The sequence below is a fragment of the Sinocyclocheilus grahami genome, unplaced genomic scaffold (assembly GCF_001515645.1).
Source record: "Sinocyclocheilus grahami isolate Dianchi unplaced genomic scaffold, SAMN03320097.WGS_v1.1 scaffold126.1, whole genome shotgun sequence".
NCBI lineage: Eukaryota > Metazoa > Chordata > Actinopteri > Cypriniformes > Cyprinidae > Sinocyclocheilus > Sinocyclocheilus grahami.
The window spans coordinates 2,619,948-2,637,631 of record NW_015505305.1 but is presented as its reverse complement, the minus strand read 5'-3'; the positions used below and the strand labels follow the sequence as shown (position 1 = coordinate 2,637,631).

Below are 17,684 nucleotides of genomic sequence, written 5' to 3'. Positions count from 1 at the left end.
CATCCTTCTTTACAAATCCTCGTTTTGTACTTCTAATTCTTGACCGTTGTTTTGTTTTGATCTCTCTGCTGCGTTTCCGCATGCGTCACTTCTGAGCGGCGCATGCGCAGCGCTGACCTCATACGTCATCCTCCCGGAGCTGCTTCCGTTTACAACAGTGAGCGCAAGCTAGATTAAAGCGATTATTACATTTTGAATATGGATATTTTTCTTACAAAAATGCATCGATTCGCTACAGGAGGCCTTTGTTCACCCCCCGGAGCCGTGTAAGACACTTTTTTTTTATGGATGGGCGCTTTTTATTTAAATTCTTTTGGACTGAAGCAATGCAACACCTGCTGACTGCAATGATAGAGCTTGAATGATCAAAGACAATTTTTAATATAACTCCGACTGGATTCGTCTGAAAGAAGAAAGTCATATACACCTAGGATGCCTCGGGGGTGAGTAAAGTGCAGCCTAATTTTCATTTTTGGGTGAACTAACCCTATAAGTTTCTGAGAGGACCTCAGCGATTGAATCCGCCTCGCTCTCATACTGTGCCGACTTGAGACTTATCTATAGTCCTCAGGGACATACAGGGCCCTGCCTTCGAGCTGCTCCAGTCGGTCCAACTTGCCGCCCCTGACGCTTAAGACTGCCCTCCTTTTGTTAGCGTCGGTGGGTGACCTGCACTGTCAGTCAGTGCTTCATGCCTGAGTTTGGGCCTAAGGACTGTAGAGTCATCCTCAAACCAAGATATGTTCATTGTACAAGACGTCACCCTTCTAACTCTTCCCAATTCAGATGACGAGCAGGGTCCTAATCCACTCTGCCCAGTTATGTTGATTTCTTTTGGTGACATCTGTGCGGCCACCGGCTACCTTCACCAGGTTTATAACTTGGACGTCCCTGCCCTGCAGACATGGATTTTGTCCACTTATGTTTACTTAATTCACTTTGTAAGTGGAGATGGTTTTGTTATGTAGTCTTTAGCCTAGGTGTCTTGGGTCTAATGTTTAGCTCAGACTTATAGGAGCCCTCAGTACGAGCAGTTCGGGGCTAGGCTCGCAGACTGCCTTTGTTCTGCACTTGCTTATAGCACGGCGCTATTGGATGCGTTCCCCATAAGCGTCAGAGAAGCAACCAGAGAGACCGTTCAAAAGGGAACTAAACAAACAAAGGAAACTTACAAGACTAGCATATTCTCTCTGGATCTTACGCTCCGCCTACATCCAACATCATCCGCTGGAATGTGACTCTCTCGTGAACGCGCATACTACAGTTTGCGGACGTTAGAGATCATGGTTTATAAAGTTTTAAATATGGATATTTTTCTTACAAAAAATGCATTGATTTACTTCAGGAGGCCTTTATCAACCCCCCAGAGCTGTCCGTGTAGGGCACTTTTTATGATGGATGGACAAAGTTTATTAGACTTCTATTGGACTATTGAATATAACCACCCATTCACTGCCATTATAAAGCTTGGAAGAGCCAGGACATTTTTAAATATAACTCAGATTGTATTCGTCTGTAAGAAGAAAGTCATATACACCTAGGATGGCTTGAGGGTGAGTAAATCATGGGGTAATTTTCATTTTTGGGTTAACTTCCCTTTAAGTGGGTATGGAACACAAAACCGATTTTGACCACACGATGGCAGCATTGTTACTTAAAGACCTAATTTTGGCATCATTTACAAAGCATGTTTCTCTTCACATATTCCTAGCTCAAAATGTCAAAATATTTGAAAACAAAGATTTTTTCCCCCCCCCCAAAAAAACAAAAGCCCTGTAAACCTTAAGATTTAATACAGTAATGAATTTAGAGAATTCTCAGTTTAGAGAACAACATAGTGTTTCAAGTTTATGTGATTAAATATTAAATTTTTAAAAACCCCTTCCTGCTTTTCAAGTATATTAGGTTTCAAGGTGAGGACTGTAAGAACAGCCCTGACAAACAGAAATCTGCATCCGGTTTGGTGTACAGATAGTCTATACACTTCATTTGCACACACACACACACACACACACACACACACACACAGTTTAAACGTTTGAGACATGATTTGATCATTATCATCCTTGGAGCAAGACATTTACTTAAAAAAATTAAACGAAAGAAAGAAAACCTCTAAACAATGACCATAATCAAAATAAATAGAAATAGAAATAAAAAAAATATATATTGCTGTTTAAGCTAATACATTGAGTAGAATTGGATAATTTGAAGCCATTATTATTATTATTATTATTATATTCATTCTTTTTGAGAGGGTATTGTCCCAGTGGCAGCTTTCTCTCTCTCTCTCTCTCTCTGGTTATAGCGTGTGGCAAAATCTGTTTAAAATATCTCTGTTATGTATAAGGGGTCCATTAGATGTCTTGGAAACCTTCAAGTTATGCTAAAACCAAAAGATAAGAAAAAAAATGTTTTCTTCATGTGTGATTAAATGAAGTGTCATTATAGAAATGTTTGGTTTTTCATGCATGAAGGGGCCTTAGGTCAATCAATGACTATCATGCCTAGATAAGAAGCCTGTGATGTAAGCTGTGCTTAAAAAAAAACGAGATTAGTTGAGATAAAGCACCTGATAACGTCGAAACCATGTGAACTGATACCCATAATTTCAAAGCATTATCAGAAAATCTTAAAGGGAGGTTTGTAGGCAGATCACGGGGCTTTGAGACCCAGCCGGCGGTTTCCGCTGCTGCTGCAGTTGGTTTGGGTTAGAGCTGCGGTTACGCTTACGGGGTCTGTCGCAGACTTATTTTGTAGCCTTAAAAGCATTGATGTTATGTTGCGTTTGGGATTTTTGACTGACAAATATAACTGAGGTATAGTTTGATGACAATCTAGTGAATGGTTCAGCCGCCGCAATAGAGGTGCATAGTAGAAGCACGCACACAGCTTTTCTAAATTATCATGATGTTTAGGCCCATATCAAGATAATTATAATGACTACCGATTAACCCTAACTAAACCTCTAAGCATATGCCTAAAATTAAGCCATGCTTCCCATTACGAAAATTAACCATGGTAAGTGTAGTAACCATTTTTTTGGCGTATTGATTAACATTTGTATAACCACAGTTTTACTAGTACATAGGCCTATACCATGATTAAACTTAATTACTTAATTTGGTTAAATTAACATGGTTAAACTTAATTACCGTTAATTTGTGGTTACTAGGGTTTAACTATAACCATGTTTTTTGTTGTTGTTTTGTTGTAGTAAGGCCATGGTTAATTTTCGAAAGGGTTGAAACTACATTTATGAAGTGTTTAGCTGTGGTGATTTTTACAGCAGTTCTGTTTAAGTTGTAACATATTCATTATGTATAACTGAACGTGTTTTTCAGACAAAAATTGGCTTGTGATATTAACATTAATCATCACTTTTGGAAGGCTTCTTGACTAATCAAATTTGGGGACCTTCTAGTTTACATCTAGACCCATAATACTGAATAAACATATGGTGTACCTTTTTTTACTACTTTAATATATTTCTAAAGCAGATGAGAAACAAATATATATCAGCGTATGAACAATAAAATGGTTATTTTTAAGACTATTAATAACATCTCTGCGGGTGTAGAAGTCCGTGCATAATTTAAATGGGCGGGTCCACCAGTGCAGAAGAGGAAGCGCGAGGCAGCTGATCCGCGTTCACCTCCTCGAGCGCAGTGCTGCTCACGTTATATTTGAGAAGCGGATTCACAACAGCGCGGACGTGCCTCCAGTTCTTTATCAGGTATGCTTACGTTACTTTATATGACTAAATAAGGCTCCGTTCTGAGAGTAGAAATGATCTGAGTAAGTTTTAACACGCGGAAAAGTAATGACATCTTGGCTGAGTACACAGCTAGACCTCTATGCAGTAAGAGTGACATGTTTGAGACGCATGGAAACAGAAGGTGGCAGCCATATAGTGCTTCTGGACTGCAATACATCAGACCAGAGCAGTCTATGAAAGAGACACCATGGGATTTAATGTGTTTAGATTAACTACAGTAAGAACTTCATAGTGACACCTTTCAAATAATGCAGTTATATTTCGATTGCCCACACCCACTGATTCTGCAAGGCAAACAACCTGCTGTACCTGCAGGGCAACTTTGGAGACTAGAACTGATTCTTAGTTGCAACAGCTGCTACAACTGACAAATACTAACAAACAGAAGAGTTCAGCTGTGTATTCATTGTATGTTGATGTCTTGCCTGGAACGTCATTTCTAGGACCTTGATGTGAGTGTTTACTCCATGTAGCAACCGTAAAGAGGTTCCCACACTCTTAAAAAATAAAGGATCGAAAAAGGGGTTTTCACAGTGATGCCATAGAAGAACCATTTTTGGTTCCCAAATAACCTTTCAGTGAACAGTTCTTAAAGGGGTCATATGATGTTGCTAAAAAGAACATTATTTTGTGTATTTGGAGTAATGAAATGTGTTCAAAAAACACATTATTTTCCACATATTGTACATTATTGTTTCTCGTCTATGCGCCGACTTCTGAAACGGGTCGATTTTTACAAAGCTCATCGTCTGAAAAGCGAGGTGTGCTCTGATTGGCCAGCTACCCAGTGCGTTGTGATTGGCCGAATACCTCAAGCGTGAGACGGAAATTAGGGATGGGCGATACCACTTATTTTGTTTTCGATACGATACCGATATTTTTCAAGGCAGTCCACATGTGACAACCCTGGACTGGGCTCCACTTCATCCACGGTGAAAGCCGATCCGGCGATCCACAGCGCAAAGTTGTTGTATTTCCTCAGCGACCAGCACGGATCAGCTCCAGGCATGACGAAGCGGATATTGTCCTCTTTTGGAAGGCCAAACAAAGTAGTTTCGCTTTCACAACGAAACACAGCGTCACACACGGCGGGCTAGAGTGAGCGGCGGCGGGTGCGCTTGCGGCAACCACATGTGACGACTCCGGGCTGGACTTCGCTTCATCTATGGTGAAAGCTGATCCGGCGCTCCATGGCCGGCGATTTCGACAAAGGAGCTGCGGCAACCACATGTGACGACTCCGGGCTGGACTTCGCTTCGTCTATGGTGAAAGCTGATCCGGCGCTCCATAGCGTGAAGTTGTTGTATTTCCTCAGCGACCAGCACGGATCAGCTCTAGGCATGACAAAGCGGATATCGTCCTCTTTTGGAAGACCAAACAAAGTAGTTTCGCTTTCACAACGAAGCACACAGCGCCTTCACGACATGGCGGCAGCAACAATACTACAGCGAGAATAAAAGTTACGCCTTCTTTCGTTATGCAAATCTTCCCAGATAGTGACGTTGGTATGTGGGGGTGTGTTCGAACGAGCCATTTTAGGTAGGTGTGGCTGACTCTTTTATAAAGAATATCTCTTTGGATTTGAGACTTTAGTCTTTGCAACTTTACAGATCTTCTTTATGCACCAAGAGCTTGTAACACTCCAAAGAGAAAGGAAAAATTTAAATTGCATCATATGACCCCTCATATGATTCTTAGTATGAAAAACATTTTAATCTAATAACAACAATTAAAAAAGACCCCTTGTCCACTATAAACAAATTTTTTAATGTATGGATGTTAAAGGTTCTTCATAGAACCACAGATGCCAATATAGAATGCCTTTTGTTTTTAAGACTGAAAAAGAAATATACATCCATCATTATGTATATATCCAGCATTTGTTATACTGCCTTTAATAAAAAAAAAAATTTTTCAATTTATTTATTTGTTTGTTTTAAAAGTCATTGAAAGCCAAGACTTTTTTCTCCCTTTTGATTTTGGTGGGAATTGTGGCCAGGACAATTCCTAAGAGGTTTTGTGAGATTTATCCAAAAAATGTTTGGTGGATATGCTGCTTTTCCTAAAATTAAAATCTGATTGAACTTTGCAGATGAACTTTGACATAAACATGAATTATAATCATTACATTTTGACCACAATGTATTGCATAGTCCTGTAAAGTTTGTGTGGTCATTTTGTATCTTCGCATATCAGTACAGTCCCCTCAAGGATCTCGGGACAGAATGGGAGTGTCTGGTTGACTTAGTGGGAAGGTGTGTGATATGTGTGTTTGGCGTTGTACAGAGTTGCTATTTTATCCTTTGTACCCTAATGAGGCTAACTTCCACTTGTGACAACAACACACATTTAGATAGAGACCATAATTGTGTAATACTGCATATTCCTTGACCCATGGGTGTGGTTTCTGAGTACAACAGCCGTGGATCACGAGATATGACAGGTCTATTGATAACAGCAGAGTTGTCAGATGATAATGCTGATGTTATACAGGAGGAGACGCTTAATCTACATGTCATATCTGCTGTACGTTACATAAAAGTATAACGTCACTATAAAAGTGTTGCCAAGCTACAAGAGTTGCTAAACCACCTTTTCCCCTGTAGCAAAATCACCCTTCCTCCTCTTTTATTAAACACAGGGGGCTGTATGAGATGAGTTACAACTTTTGCTTGTTGGTCACATGAGCAAGTTCAAAGAAAGCTGTCTTTGGGTTGGCATGGTGGTGTCGTGTGCTCTCGTTGTGGTTCATGTGCATCTTCACACTTTGGATCCTCTTTGCAATTCACATGAAACCATTAGGCCTAGTTGTATATTTGATAACCTTTTTCTGGTCAATCCTTAGAGGTGTGGTTCTGTTTTTACTCTTTTTCAAAGTAAAATAGTGATATGACCAAGCATGTGCGTTGGCCTTGAGGAAAGAGGAAACTCAGCTTGTGGTCTGTGTGTAATTGTATTTAATTTTTTCTCGAGGGACAGGAAGTTGAGCTCAAGTGAGGATGAGCAATAGATCCTAAGATGCACCGTGTTTATGTTTCATGTTCTTGTATCTGGGATTGTTCTGTGGAACTAGAATCTTTTATTACGAAAATATGTACAAAATAAGCATGAATGGGGATGTAGTGATTCAGTGCACTGACTGTAAAAGCTGAAGAGCTTGTGTTTATGCAAGTGGTTTTGTTAGTGGTTTTAGATTTGTACCCAAGTGTTTGTTGATATGCATTTGTGGGCCACTTTCAATAAGACAGGAATGAATGCCGGCTTAATGAATGTCCTGTGACCAGACACACACTCAATCACTCTGTTTTCAGTTTAACATAATAAACAGATGCTGTCGTGCATCATGGGTAACCCGGAATAGTTGTTTAAAGGAATTATTCACCCAAAAATGAAAATTTGCTGAATATTTACTCCCCCTCAGGCCATCCAAGTCAAGATGTAGATGAGTTTGTTACTTCATCTGAACAGATTTGGTGAAATTTAGCATTACATCACTTGCTCACTGATGGATCCAGTGCATTGAATGGGTGCCGTCAGAATGAGAGTCCAAACAGCTGATAAAATCATCACAATAATCCACAAGTAATCCACACGACTGAAGTCCATCCAAACTGTGTGTTTGTTATAAACAAGACATTAAATGATGGACTGGAGTCATGTGGATTACTTGTGGATTATTGTGATGTTTTTTTCAGATGTTTAGACTCATTCTGATGGCACCCATTCACTGCAAAGGATCCATTTGTGAGCAAGTGATGTAATGCTAAGTTTCAATGAATAAACAAATTCATATACATCTTGGATGGCCTGAGGGTGAAATTAAAATTTTTGGATTAACTATTCCTTTAATTTCTGATTTGATGTCTGATGTTTGATGAGATAAGTCTTTTTTAGGATTATCGATTTCAGAAATAAATAAAAAAAGGTCCTCTGTCTTAAATTTGAATATCCTTGGTGTATTGAAACACTGTTTAATTCCGAAAAGGAGAAATTTAGTTTGACACAACAGCAACAGCAGACAGATACTGAGCATAACAGTGTTTTATTAGGGATGACAGAATTGCAATTAGCAGAACTGGTGTTAAATTAAATCACAAGCAGTGTTTAATCAAATCACAGCGAGTTTAAAGGGGTCACATGATGCAATTTCATTTTTTCCTTTCTCTTTGGAGTGTTACAAGCTCTTGGTGCATAAAGAAGATCTGTAAATTTGCAAAGACTAAAGTCTCAAATCCAAAGAGATATTTTTTATAAGTTAAGAGTCAGCCACACCTACCTAAAACGGCTCGTTCGAACACGCCCCCACATATCTACCTCACTATGTGGGAAGATTTGCATAACGCCGCCCAAATGTTCATGCAAAGAAAGAAGGCGTAACTTTTATTCTCGCTGTAGTATTGTTGCCGCTGCCACCATGTCCTGAAGACGCTGTGTTTCATTGTGAAAGCGAAACTACTTTGTTTGGTCTTCCAAAAGAGGACGATATCTGCTTTGTCATGCCTCGAGCTCATCCGTGCTGGTCGCTGAGGGAATACTACAACTTAGTGCTGTGGATCGCCGGCACATTTTATGGAGGACTGTTTACTGATCCTGGGAGAGTAATTTTAGACTAAAATGCCGGGAGTTCTGACTCACGTAAGTACGTTTTCTTTTATCATTTGCCACTGATGATTCAAACGCGAGTTTTGGGCAGTAGAGTAGCACTTGTTGTTTGTCATTTCTCTGATCACAAATGCAGACAGGGTTTTATGTTTACACGGCACGGCACGATGCAATGCAACGCAACGTATAAAAAGACAGTATAAGTCATTATAATCAGTAATTATGCCCCCACTGGATGCAACAAATGCCTCGTTTGTAATGGGTTTTAATGTTTTTGTCTCGTCGCTCCGGCCGGACAGGGCATCACAGTATGGTAGGGGCGTAACATTTCCGTCTCACGCTTGAGGCATTCGGCCAATCACAACGCACTGGATAGCTGGCCAATCACAGCACACCTCGCTTTTTCAGACCGATGAGTTTTATAAAAATCGACACATTTCAAAAAGGCGGGGCATAGAGGAGAAACAATAATGTACAGTAAGTGGAAAATAATGTGTTTTTTTTACTTTAAACCACATAAACACATTTCATTACACCAAATACACAAAATAATGTTCTTTTTAGCAACATCATATGACCCCTTTAACAATATTAAAGTCACTTGCTTGTAGGCTGAGGAGGAAATTTAAAAAGCGATACATGTCAGTCACAACTAGAGGGCGCTTACTTCCAAGATTTACCCTTGAGCATGTCTGCAGTGTTTTGTGTAGAATAATACATTAGGGAAATCTCATTAGGGAACCAATGGAATGCGGATATGGAGATGCTCATTTGAATAATTTAGCCGCAGTCAAAAACAGAGTAGTAATGGTTCAGTGTGGATTCAGTGTTTGTTTGCAGATATGCTCAGCAATGCCATATCTATCTGCTCTCTGAGCATTAGCTGGTAACATGCCTTCATTGTGCATTGATGTTCAATAAAAAAAAAAAATAGGAAAGAAATTCCTGGCAGTGGTTTGTTAGCCCTCCTCTGTAACTCTTTATATAAGCCTGTTAGAAAAACAGTTGGCAGGATGCATTCTATTGGACATGCAGTTAATTTATCACCAGTCCAGCACACAGTGCCTGGGTAGAACCAATCAACATGTTCATGACTCCCATCTAATGTTGTTCAAGGGTGGGAATGAGTACAGAACAAAGCTTGGTTTTAGATTCTAAACTGAAGATTCATGTATCTGTGCTTGATACAAACAGTAAATGATTTACAGGTTTGCAGCAGCTTTTGAATTACTTTTTGATTTTTAACAAATTTGTCACTTTTTTTTTTCCCCTGAATTTTTTCTTTATTATGGAATTTACATGCAGATCAAGGGAACTGATCAATTACATTATTAGGCTCAAGGGTGGGAATGAGTACAGAACAAAGCTTGGTTTTAGATTCTAAACTGAAGATTCATGTATCTGTGCTTGATACAAACAGTAAATGATTTACAGGTTTGCAGCAGCTTTTGAATTACTTTTTGATTTTTAACAAATTTGTCACTTTTTTTTTCCCCTGAATTTTTTCTTTATTATGGAATTTACATGCAGATCAAGGGAACTGATCAATTACATTATTAGGCTTTTTTTTAGCAAATTAAAGTTACTTTATTAATAATTGAAAAATAATAATTAATTATCAATTTCACCAAATTAACACATTAAGCTCACAGCTATGTACACTACTATTTAAACATTTGGACAATATGATTTTATTTATTTATTTTTAGTGATTATTTTTTGGCATATATTAGATCATAACACAATAAAAAAGAGGGACATTGTAAAATATAGTTTACAATAATGTGTTTTAATATGTTTTAAACTGTAAAATTAACACATTAAGCTCACAGCTATGTACACTACTATTTAAACATTTGGACAATATGATTTTATTTATTTATTTTTAGTTATTATTTTTTGGCATATATTAGATCATAACACAATAAAAAAGAGGGACATTGTAAAATATAGTTTACAATAATGTGTTTTAATATGTTTTAAACTGTCATTTACAGTATTCGTGATGGGAAAATGTATTACTGCAATGGCAAAATTAGAACAATTTCAGTGTGCTGATTTCATACTCAAGAAGCATATCTTATTATTATCAATACTGAAACAGTTATACAGCTTAATGTTTTTATGGAAACTGATACATTGTTTTTTCAAGATATTTTAATGAATAGAAAGTTTAAAAAACAATGATTTGAAATAGAAATCTTTTGTAAATATATATAAATATGTATATAAAAAATAATGTATTGATATGATTTAATTTGAATAATTATTAAAAAAAATTAAAACTAGGCATCACAAATCACAAAAAGCATGTAAATACAATAATATGGTGCTAGACGATGATTATTATTATTATTATTATTATAGGTCAGGACCAAAATTCAACTATTTATTAAAATATTTATTGTCTCATCCAATGTAATATGAGTTGTTTAACGGCTACTGGCTGTATTTGTGTAAAGAAACATCACAGTTATGTACTTTATCACATTTAACCATCTGTGGTGGCAGTTTTTGTTACTTTCTGCAGCATCTCAGGTTTCCATCACCACTGAAAGAGCCACAAGTGTTCCATTTCAAACACGGCCGTACACTCTCTTTATGCGTGACTGTATGTCGTGTGGGTGTGTATGGACTGTCATGTCATCTGCCATGCAGTCCTACCAGGAGATGAACATTTAATAACAGCTTTCTCCCAGAGAACAACAAGGACTGTGGGCTCAAACGCTGCTTTGTTTTAAATGCTGTGCTAGGAGTCCAGAAGCTGGTGCGCATCTATTAGATTGATGGGTTAAAATGCGAATTAAAAACAAATGAAGGCTGTGATGAATCCACTCAGCAATAAGAGAGGGAGATAAGTGTTATATAAGACGTTGGCCCTGAATCATCTGGCAAATATTAACTTAAATGGCACTTTTGAGCATGAAATGTCAGTCTCCAAGAGGAGAGATAAAAAAGCACATCCCACACAAAACATATGGCACAAGAAGCATGTTGATGCATCTCTTGTAAGGCTAGTAAGGCTCCTCCCCCTCTTGGCATGTGACTACTGTTTCAGCCCCCATTATTCTTGGACATATACTCCGACACACACTGCTGTTTGCCTGTGAGCGCCTTATCAGTGTGTGTGTTTGACTGTATTACACGCTTCTGCTTAGTTTGACTTTTCTGGGGAGAAGACGCAGAGGATAATAGGAATGATGGGGGCATCTCTGCCTGTGCGCGGGCAGGTAAATGAACATTCTTTAACGTCAATCAAATTTACTGTCATACCAAATCTGCATATTTTTAAATAGGCATTTAATCTTATGAATAGTTGCAATGGTTTAGATGATATTTTCAGATTTCTCTGCTGTCTTTTAAAAGAGAAAAATACATTTTAAACCGGCAGAAATAAGGAAGGAACTATTCTGCTCTGGGTGACTTGTGAATTTTGCAACACATGTGACTGCTAGTCTAAAAATGCATGTAATGTATGCACAGTGAGCCATCAGAAAGACCTGCGTTTGCACAGAGGGTGTGATTTTCAAAATGTTTGTGCACATGTATGTGGGAGAGCGTGAGTCACTGTGGAATGTCAGTGTAATATAGGCGGATATTATATTTATTTAAAATAATAACTAATTTAATTACAATTAAAGCAGCTCCCTTTATAGAGAGCAGCTTATTCCTACAGTGCAAGCTGTCCATCTACCTGATTTGTGTCTGGTAGTGTGCACTTCACACCAACCCTTCCAATTTACATGGAAAACATTGCATTGCATTTGGCTCGACTGTGGCTTGCTGGAGCAATTTTTTTCCCTCTGTGCGGAACATCGCTAGTATTTTACCAGTTATCAAAATAAGGTTCCACACACCAGCAATGTTTGGGAAATGGCTTCAGAAAAGATTCAATGCCGGTGAAAAGTTTGGACACACTTGACTCCGTTTGGTTCTCATTCTCAAATTTGTTTGAACTTTTGATCTAAAGGCTGAAATGCCTGAAATTTGTTTGTAGACAAATACAAATTGCACGTTATTTTATTTAATTTTATTTTATGATTAAATGAAAAACAACCTACAAGTAACCAGTAAAGAAACAAAAAAATAGATATATAAGATTTAAGAAAATTTAAATATAAGCATATGTTATTTGTTTAAATTTTTGTCACTATATAATTAACATACTTCCATTTGTGTTAATTTATAGCTTTAATGACTTTGTTATTATAAAATGTAGAAAATGGTATATTTAAAAAAAAATGGAGCATGAATAGATGAGTCCAAATTTTCTGAGCGATACAGTAGGCATGTTATAAAGGACAAATATCAGTATATCGAAGTATTGTAATATTTTATCTTGCAATGCTATACCAAAATTCTCACTGCAAAAATCTGTATGATTACCTCAATTTTTCATGTTCATAGTTTTGGGGTAAAAGTGGTGCTGAATGAGAGAGATTGCATTATACAAGGATTAGGTTTGGAATTACAATACAAAAATAAACCTAAAGAATCTCAATATTATCACACCCTGACCCAAATATCAATAATATTTAATATGCATTTTTGCAACAGTAAAATCTAATATTGTCTAGTCAGGAGTCTTTCTTTCATTCATTCTTAATTTCTCTGTTTCATGTTATTTGAACTGCTATGGAAGTTGTGTTTGTATCAGGGTAAGGTGTTCTCGTCGTAGTCTCTGTTTGAATACTTAGTCAAACTGGTGTGGCCACATTAACGTCATCTCCCTGCACGACAGTACTGATCTGCATATTTACTGTTACAGAAGGACATGCTTCATCAAGTTGCTCCACGCACAAGAACACGGTGGCCCCTTTCCCTGCTTTTGTGTTTGAAAAGACCTGGTCACTTGCCAGTTAAACAGATACCTTTCAACGAGCACTATTGGCTGTGCATTAATTACAGGGATAGTCCCATTGGAGCAACCTGCGCAAAAATGCATGGGTCAGTAACTCATGCATGCACTTATGCATGCAGACTTTTTTACTAAAAGCCCAGATTGTAAATGATTAAAGTGCAACCTGCCACTTTAAAAGCAGAAAAAGCAGGCACAAAGCACAAACGACATAATAATCTTGATTTTTACTAGAGAATATGAGTGTTTATGGCCCTAAATGATTGCAGGGCATCTCCAGGTAGTTCCTGACAAAATGTGGTTGCTGAGGTGTTCTTGATTGCCATGCAGATGCTAAAGTGTCTTTAGGTGGTTGTCAGGATATTATTTGATTGATATTCTGGTCCCTAAATATTTTTCGGATCCCTTATCTGTTTGATTTTAACATTCGATTTATTGTCTCACAGGTAGAAAATCATAACCCTAGTTACTTAGAGAATGAATAGCACAGCCTTCCAAATCAAGCCACATGATTTAGTTATCAGGCATGTTTGTAGCACATGTGCATGATTTCCAACAAACTCCTAAATCTGAGCACTGTGCAATCATTCTTTCCCAAGACATTTTAAGCACCTAAGGACACAGGCCACCGAATGTGTGATGTACCTTCTGGACTAGATCAACTAGATAAACACATTTCAGCGTGCTTCATTTTAACTCTTGAAGCAGCATGATGCTGGGTGTTGAGAGCTTGAGGGTGTTTGTATTGTGGTGCTGGAAATGTGCCTTTGATGCTGCTCTGTGGTTAAGCGCCTTTATTTTAAGTAGTAGTTCATTGAGCCGATCTTTCACTGTCCGCCTTCACACATGCAGGGGCATCAGTGAAAACACAAGGGAGGTTTCCAGAACTGTTGGAATGTGTGTTTGCGTTCCTCATCTTATCAGAACTGAGCTGTTTCCACATACTGATGGAGGTGAAACTTTCTCAGTGAAAGTCAGTGGCAGCACAAGAAGCGATACAAGTGTGAATTTGTGTTTTGCTGACTATTCAACACTACTGTTAAACCTTTAAGCTGTCCCTTGTTTGTCACGGTGTGAGAGATGTATGTCTGTGCACTGAAACTCGAGGTTATTTGATTGTGATTTACATAAAACGAGGGATATTTGTATAAAGCCTTTGACCTTCACATATCCTCGTGTCTGTGACTTTTATGAGGATTTTTAGGGAAAACATTGTCTAACGTTTGTTTTACCGTTCTAGAACATTATTCATGGCGCTGATCCTATGTGATTTATTACCTTGGCAAACGTGCTGTTTTAACTCTTGTTTATGGCTGTTTATAGTAGGTTTCCATTCATCACTGTAATATCAGCCTACATTTACCAAATTGAGCTTTCCTTTTGCATGCCCGGATGTGAATTTTTGGACGAGAGCCAATTCAATGCTAATGTTGAAAAACAAGATCTCTCTGATCTCCCTCTTCACAGCCTCCTTGAAACACATTTAGTCCACAGATGCAGATATACTTATGTTTTTCAGAATTTGAGATTTAGTATGTGTGTGAAATATCAGCCAATAGTACAGATCATATCGATCGATCTATACAGTATTGGTTGATATTTAATTGTGCATGCTCATTTCCGCTATTCTTACATTTAGATCGTCTTTGCTGTCGTCTAACGCTTCGTTTTTTTTTTTACTAATAATTTAATAACACTGTTAAATGTAATCTTTAACAAAACTCTAAATTAATATCCTTTTAAAATACTGTATATTATAATGTTGTGATGCCTAAATTCACTTGAAATATTAAAAAGGATTGATTTTATTTTTATTTTTAATTTATTTAGTCAAAGTAATATGATAGAAATTATAACACTTATCCCAAGTCTATATGATATTCTGATCCCTAATCACTTAAAGTCTGTTAGTTTTTTTTGTGCTCATTTTATCTTCCACTAGATGCAAATCATCAGTCTGATTATTTAGAAAAGCACGGCAATAGTCCTATCACAAGAAGCATATCAGTTTTCCAAATATAATTGAAGAATTCAGATGCAAAAGCCTCTAAGTGCCGTCTGAAATGTTCTTCTAAAATGAGTATTTTTATCAGGTTTCTATGTTTAGGTTCAGTTATTTCACTTTAATGGCAATGAAAAGGACCTCTTTATTGCCATTAAATGGAATTCTCTGAACCTAAACATAGGAGCCTGATAAAAATTATCATTTTAGAAGAAAATTTCAGACGGCACTTAGAGGCTTTTGCATCTGAATTCTTCAATTTGTCTCAGAAAGGAATATCACATGTTGACTAGAGATCGCTTGTGTCAGACTGATTCTCTTATACCTCGATACCCGAGCCCAGGTTGATTTGAGACTGCAGGTTTGCAATATTATGTTCTTTAAAATTAGCTTCTCTTCAAGAGCCTTTGCATCAGCGAATCATCTTAGAGGAAGTTAGTGCAGATCTAATTTCATCCTGCTTTTGTGCGAAAATCCACTTTTTCGTAATCACACTTTAGGTCAGCTAACAGCTCATTCAGCAGAGAAGTGTCTGAACTATTACTGAAGATGTGATGATTATAATGGGCTTTGATGGCTCCAGATCAGATCCATGGAAACCAGAGTTGCGCTTCAACAGGACTTCACTCTGAGAGTGTCTAACAAGCCTGATTCCATCATAGATAAGCGAAACTCTCACTTTGATGCCACAGACCTGCTCACATATACAGCACGTCAAGTTGAGAGTTGATTGAAGTGTTACAGGTATCATAAAGTCATAAAATATGAGGTTCAGATGAAATCATAGTGTTAAAAGTGATCGTTGATATTTAATCATCCTCCTCATTTTGTTCAGTTCTGTCACTGCGATGAAGAGTGAATGATTTTAATGTAGTACTGAGATGTGACCTGCCATTTCCTAGAAAGACAAATGTGGCATCTCAACCAGAGTTTCATGATGAATTTCTTATGAATCAAACATGATATGAAAATGGAAGATGTGCTCGAAATTAAATTACTATGATTAAAAAAAGTGCGGGGTCAGTGAGATTTTTAAAAATGTTTATGAAAGAAGTCTCCTGAAAGCTGCATTTATTTGATGAGAATGCAGTAAAACAGTAATATTGTTAAATAGCATTGCAATCTACAACGTTTTAAAATGTAATTTAATATATAAACACCATCGTAATTTATTTCTGTGATGCAAAGCTGAATTTTCAGCATCATTACTCTAGTCTTCAGTGTCACATGATCCTTCAGAAATCATTCTAATATGTTGATTTGCTGCTTAAAACATTTCTTATTATCAATGCTGAAAACAGTTGTGCTGCTTAAAAATTTTTTTGTGGAAAACTGCTTAATATTTTTCAGGATGCTTTGATTAGAAAGTTCAGAAGAAAAGCAATTATTTGAAATAAAAATGTTTTCTAACATTATAAATACTTTTACTGTTACTTTTCATCATGTCATTGCTGAAAACGTTTGAACAGTAGTTTACTATGACACTGTTGCAAAAATGCATTTTAATGGATTTTAAATGGATAAAAAGAAAAACGTATTTTTGTCTCTTTTGTTAGATGACGCAAAGCAAATGTGCATAGGCCAAAATTGAGGTTTGTTGTGACATTAATGAATGGCGTTGCTGTGGTACCTGCAGTGTGTCTGGACAAAAGGGGGATTTTTGGTTTTGCATGTGATGTCTTTAAGCTTCTCGAACATTTTTGTGAGCAGTTAGAAGGAAAGAGGAACAGGATGGAGGTTGCAGACTGCCATCTGTTGTCCCCAATTTAGTTCTCAACGTTTTATGGTCAGTAGAGACTCTCCTGTTAGTTCTGAATGAGTTACTCTAATCCTCATTCAAGCTTCTCCAAAAACAAGTCAAAGCACACTCACACATGCTCACACACACACACAAGTTTGTTTGACATTCTCTATTATGGAGACAATATTCTAACAACCATATCTCATACCATTCCATGAATGTTTGAAGGATTTATGGCTTTTTCTCAAAAGCAAACTGTTTGAACATTTCCTAATTTCTCATGTTAAACAAAGTGTTGTGTGTCTTAAAGGAGTGCCCTGGCCGACAGGCCGATTGTTAGCCATGCTGCGACAGCAAGAACCCACGGTCAGCACCCTGCATCTGGTGGCTAATGATATGACAGATATCATGGAGAACTTGGACACACGAGAACTCGACATTGGAGATGGGGAAGAAGAGTTTGACGGCCAGGACCCCAATAGTGCAGGTAAAAGAAACAAATAACAGCATAAAATCACTAAATAATCCAAAAAAAAAAACAAAAAAAAATTGGGGTCAGTTTGGAGCAGCAAATCAGCATATTAGAATTATTTCTGAAGGATCATGTGACGCTGAAGACATTAATGTCTTCTGAAAATTCAGCTTTGCATCACAGGAATAAATTACATTTTAATATACTGTGTATATATATATATATATATAT

The 17,684-nt window shown here is 37.3% G+C and overlaps 1 protein-coding gene across 2 annotated transcripts in view; it reads left to right on the top strand.

Moving 5' to 3' along the window:
- The first annotated feature begins 3,642 nt into the window (after positions 1 to 3,642).
- Positions 3,643 to 17,684, top strand: part of LOC107590246 (phospholipase D1-like) — a 24,657-nt gene continuing 10,615 nt past the window's right edge. The window contains exons 1-2 of one of the 2 annotated variants that reach the window (XM_016278927.1): positions 3,643 to 3,736; positions 17,292 to 17,468. In XM_016278927.1, the coding sequence (XP_016134413.1) occupies positions 17,324 to 17,468 (145 nt within the window). In that variant the 5' untranslated portion in view covers positions 3,643 to 3,736; positions 17,292 to 17,323. Of the gene's footprint in view, positions 3,737 to 11,480; positions 11,611 to 17,291; positions 17,469 to 17,684 lie in introns of those variants that run through there. The other variant, XM_016278928.1, reaches the window with a different exon arrangement.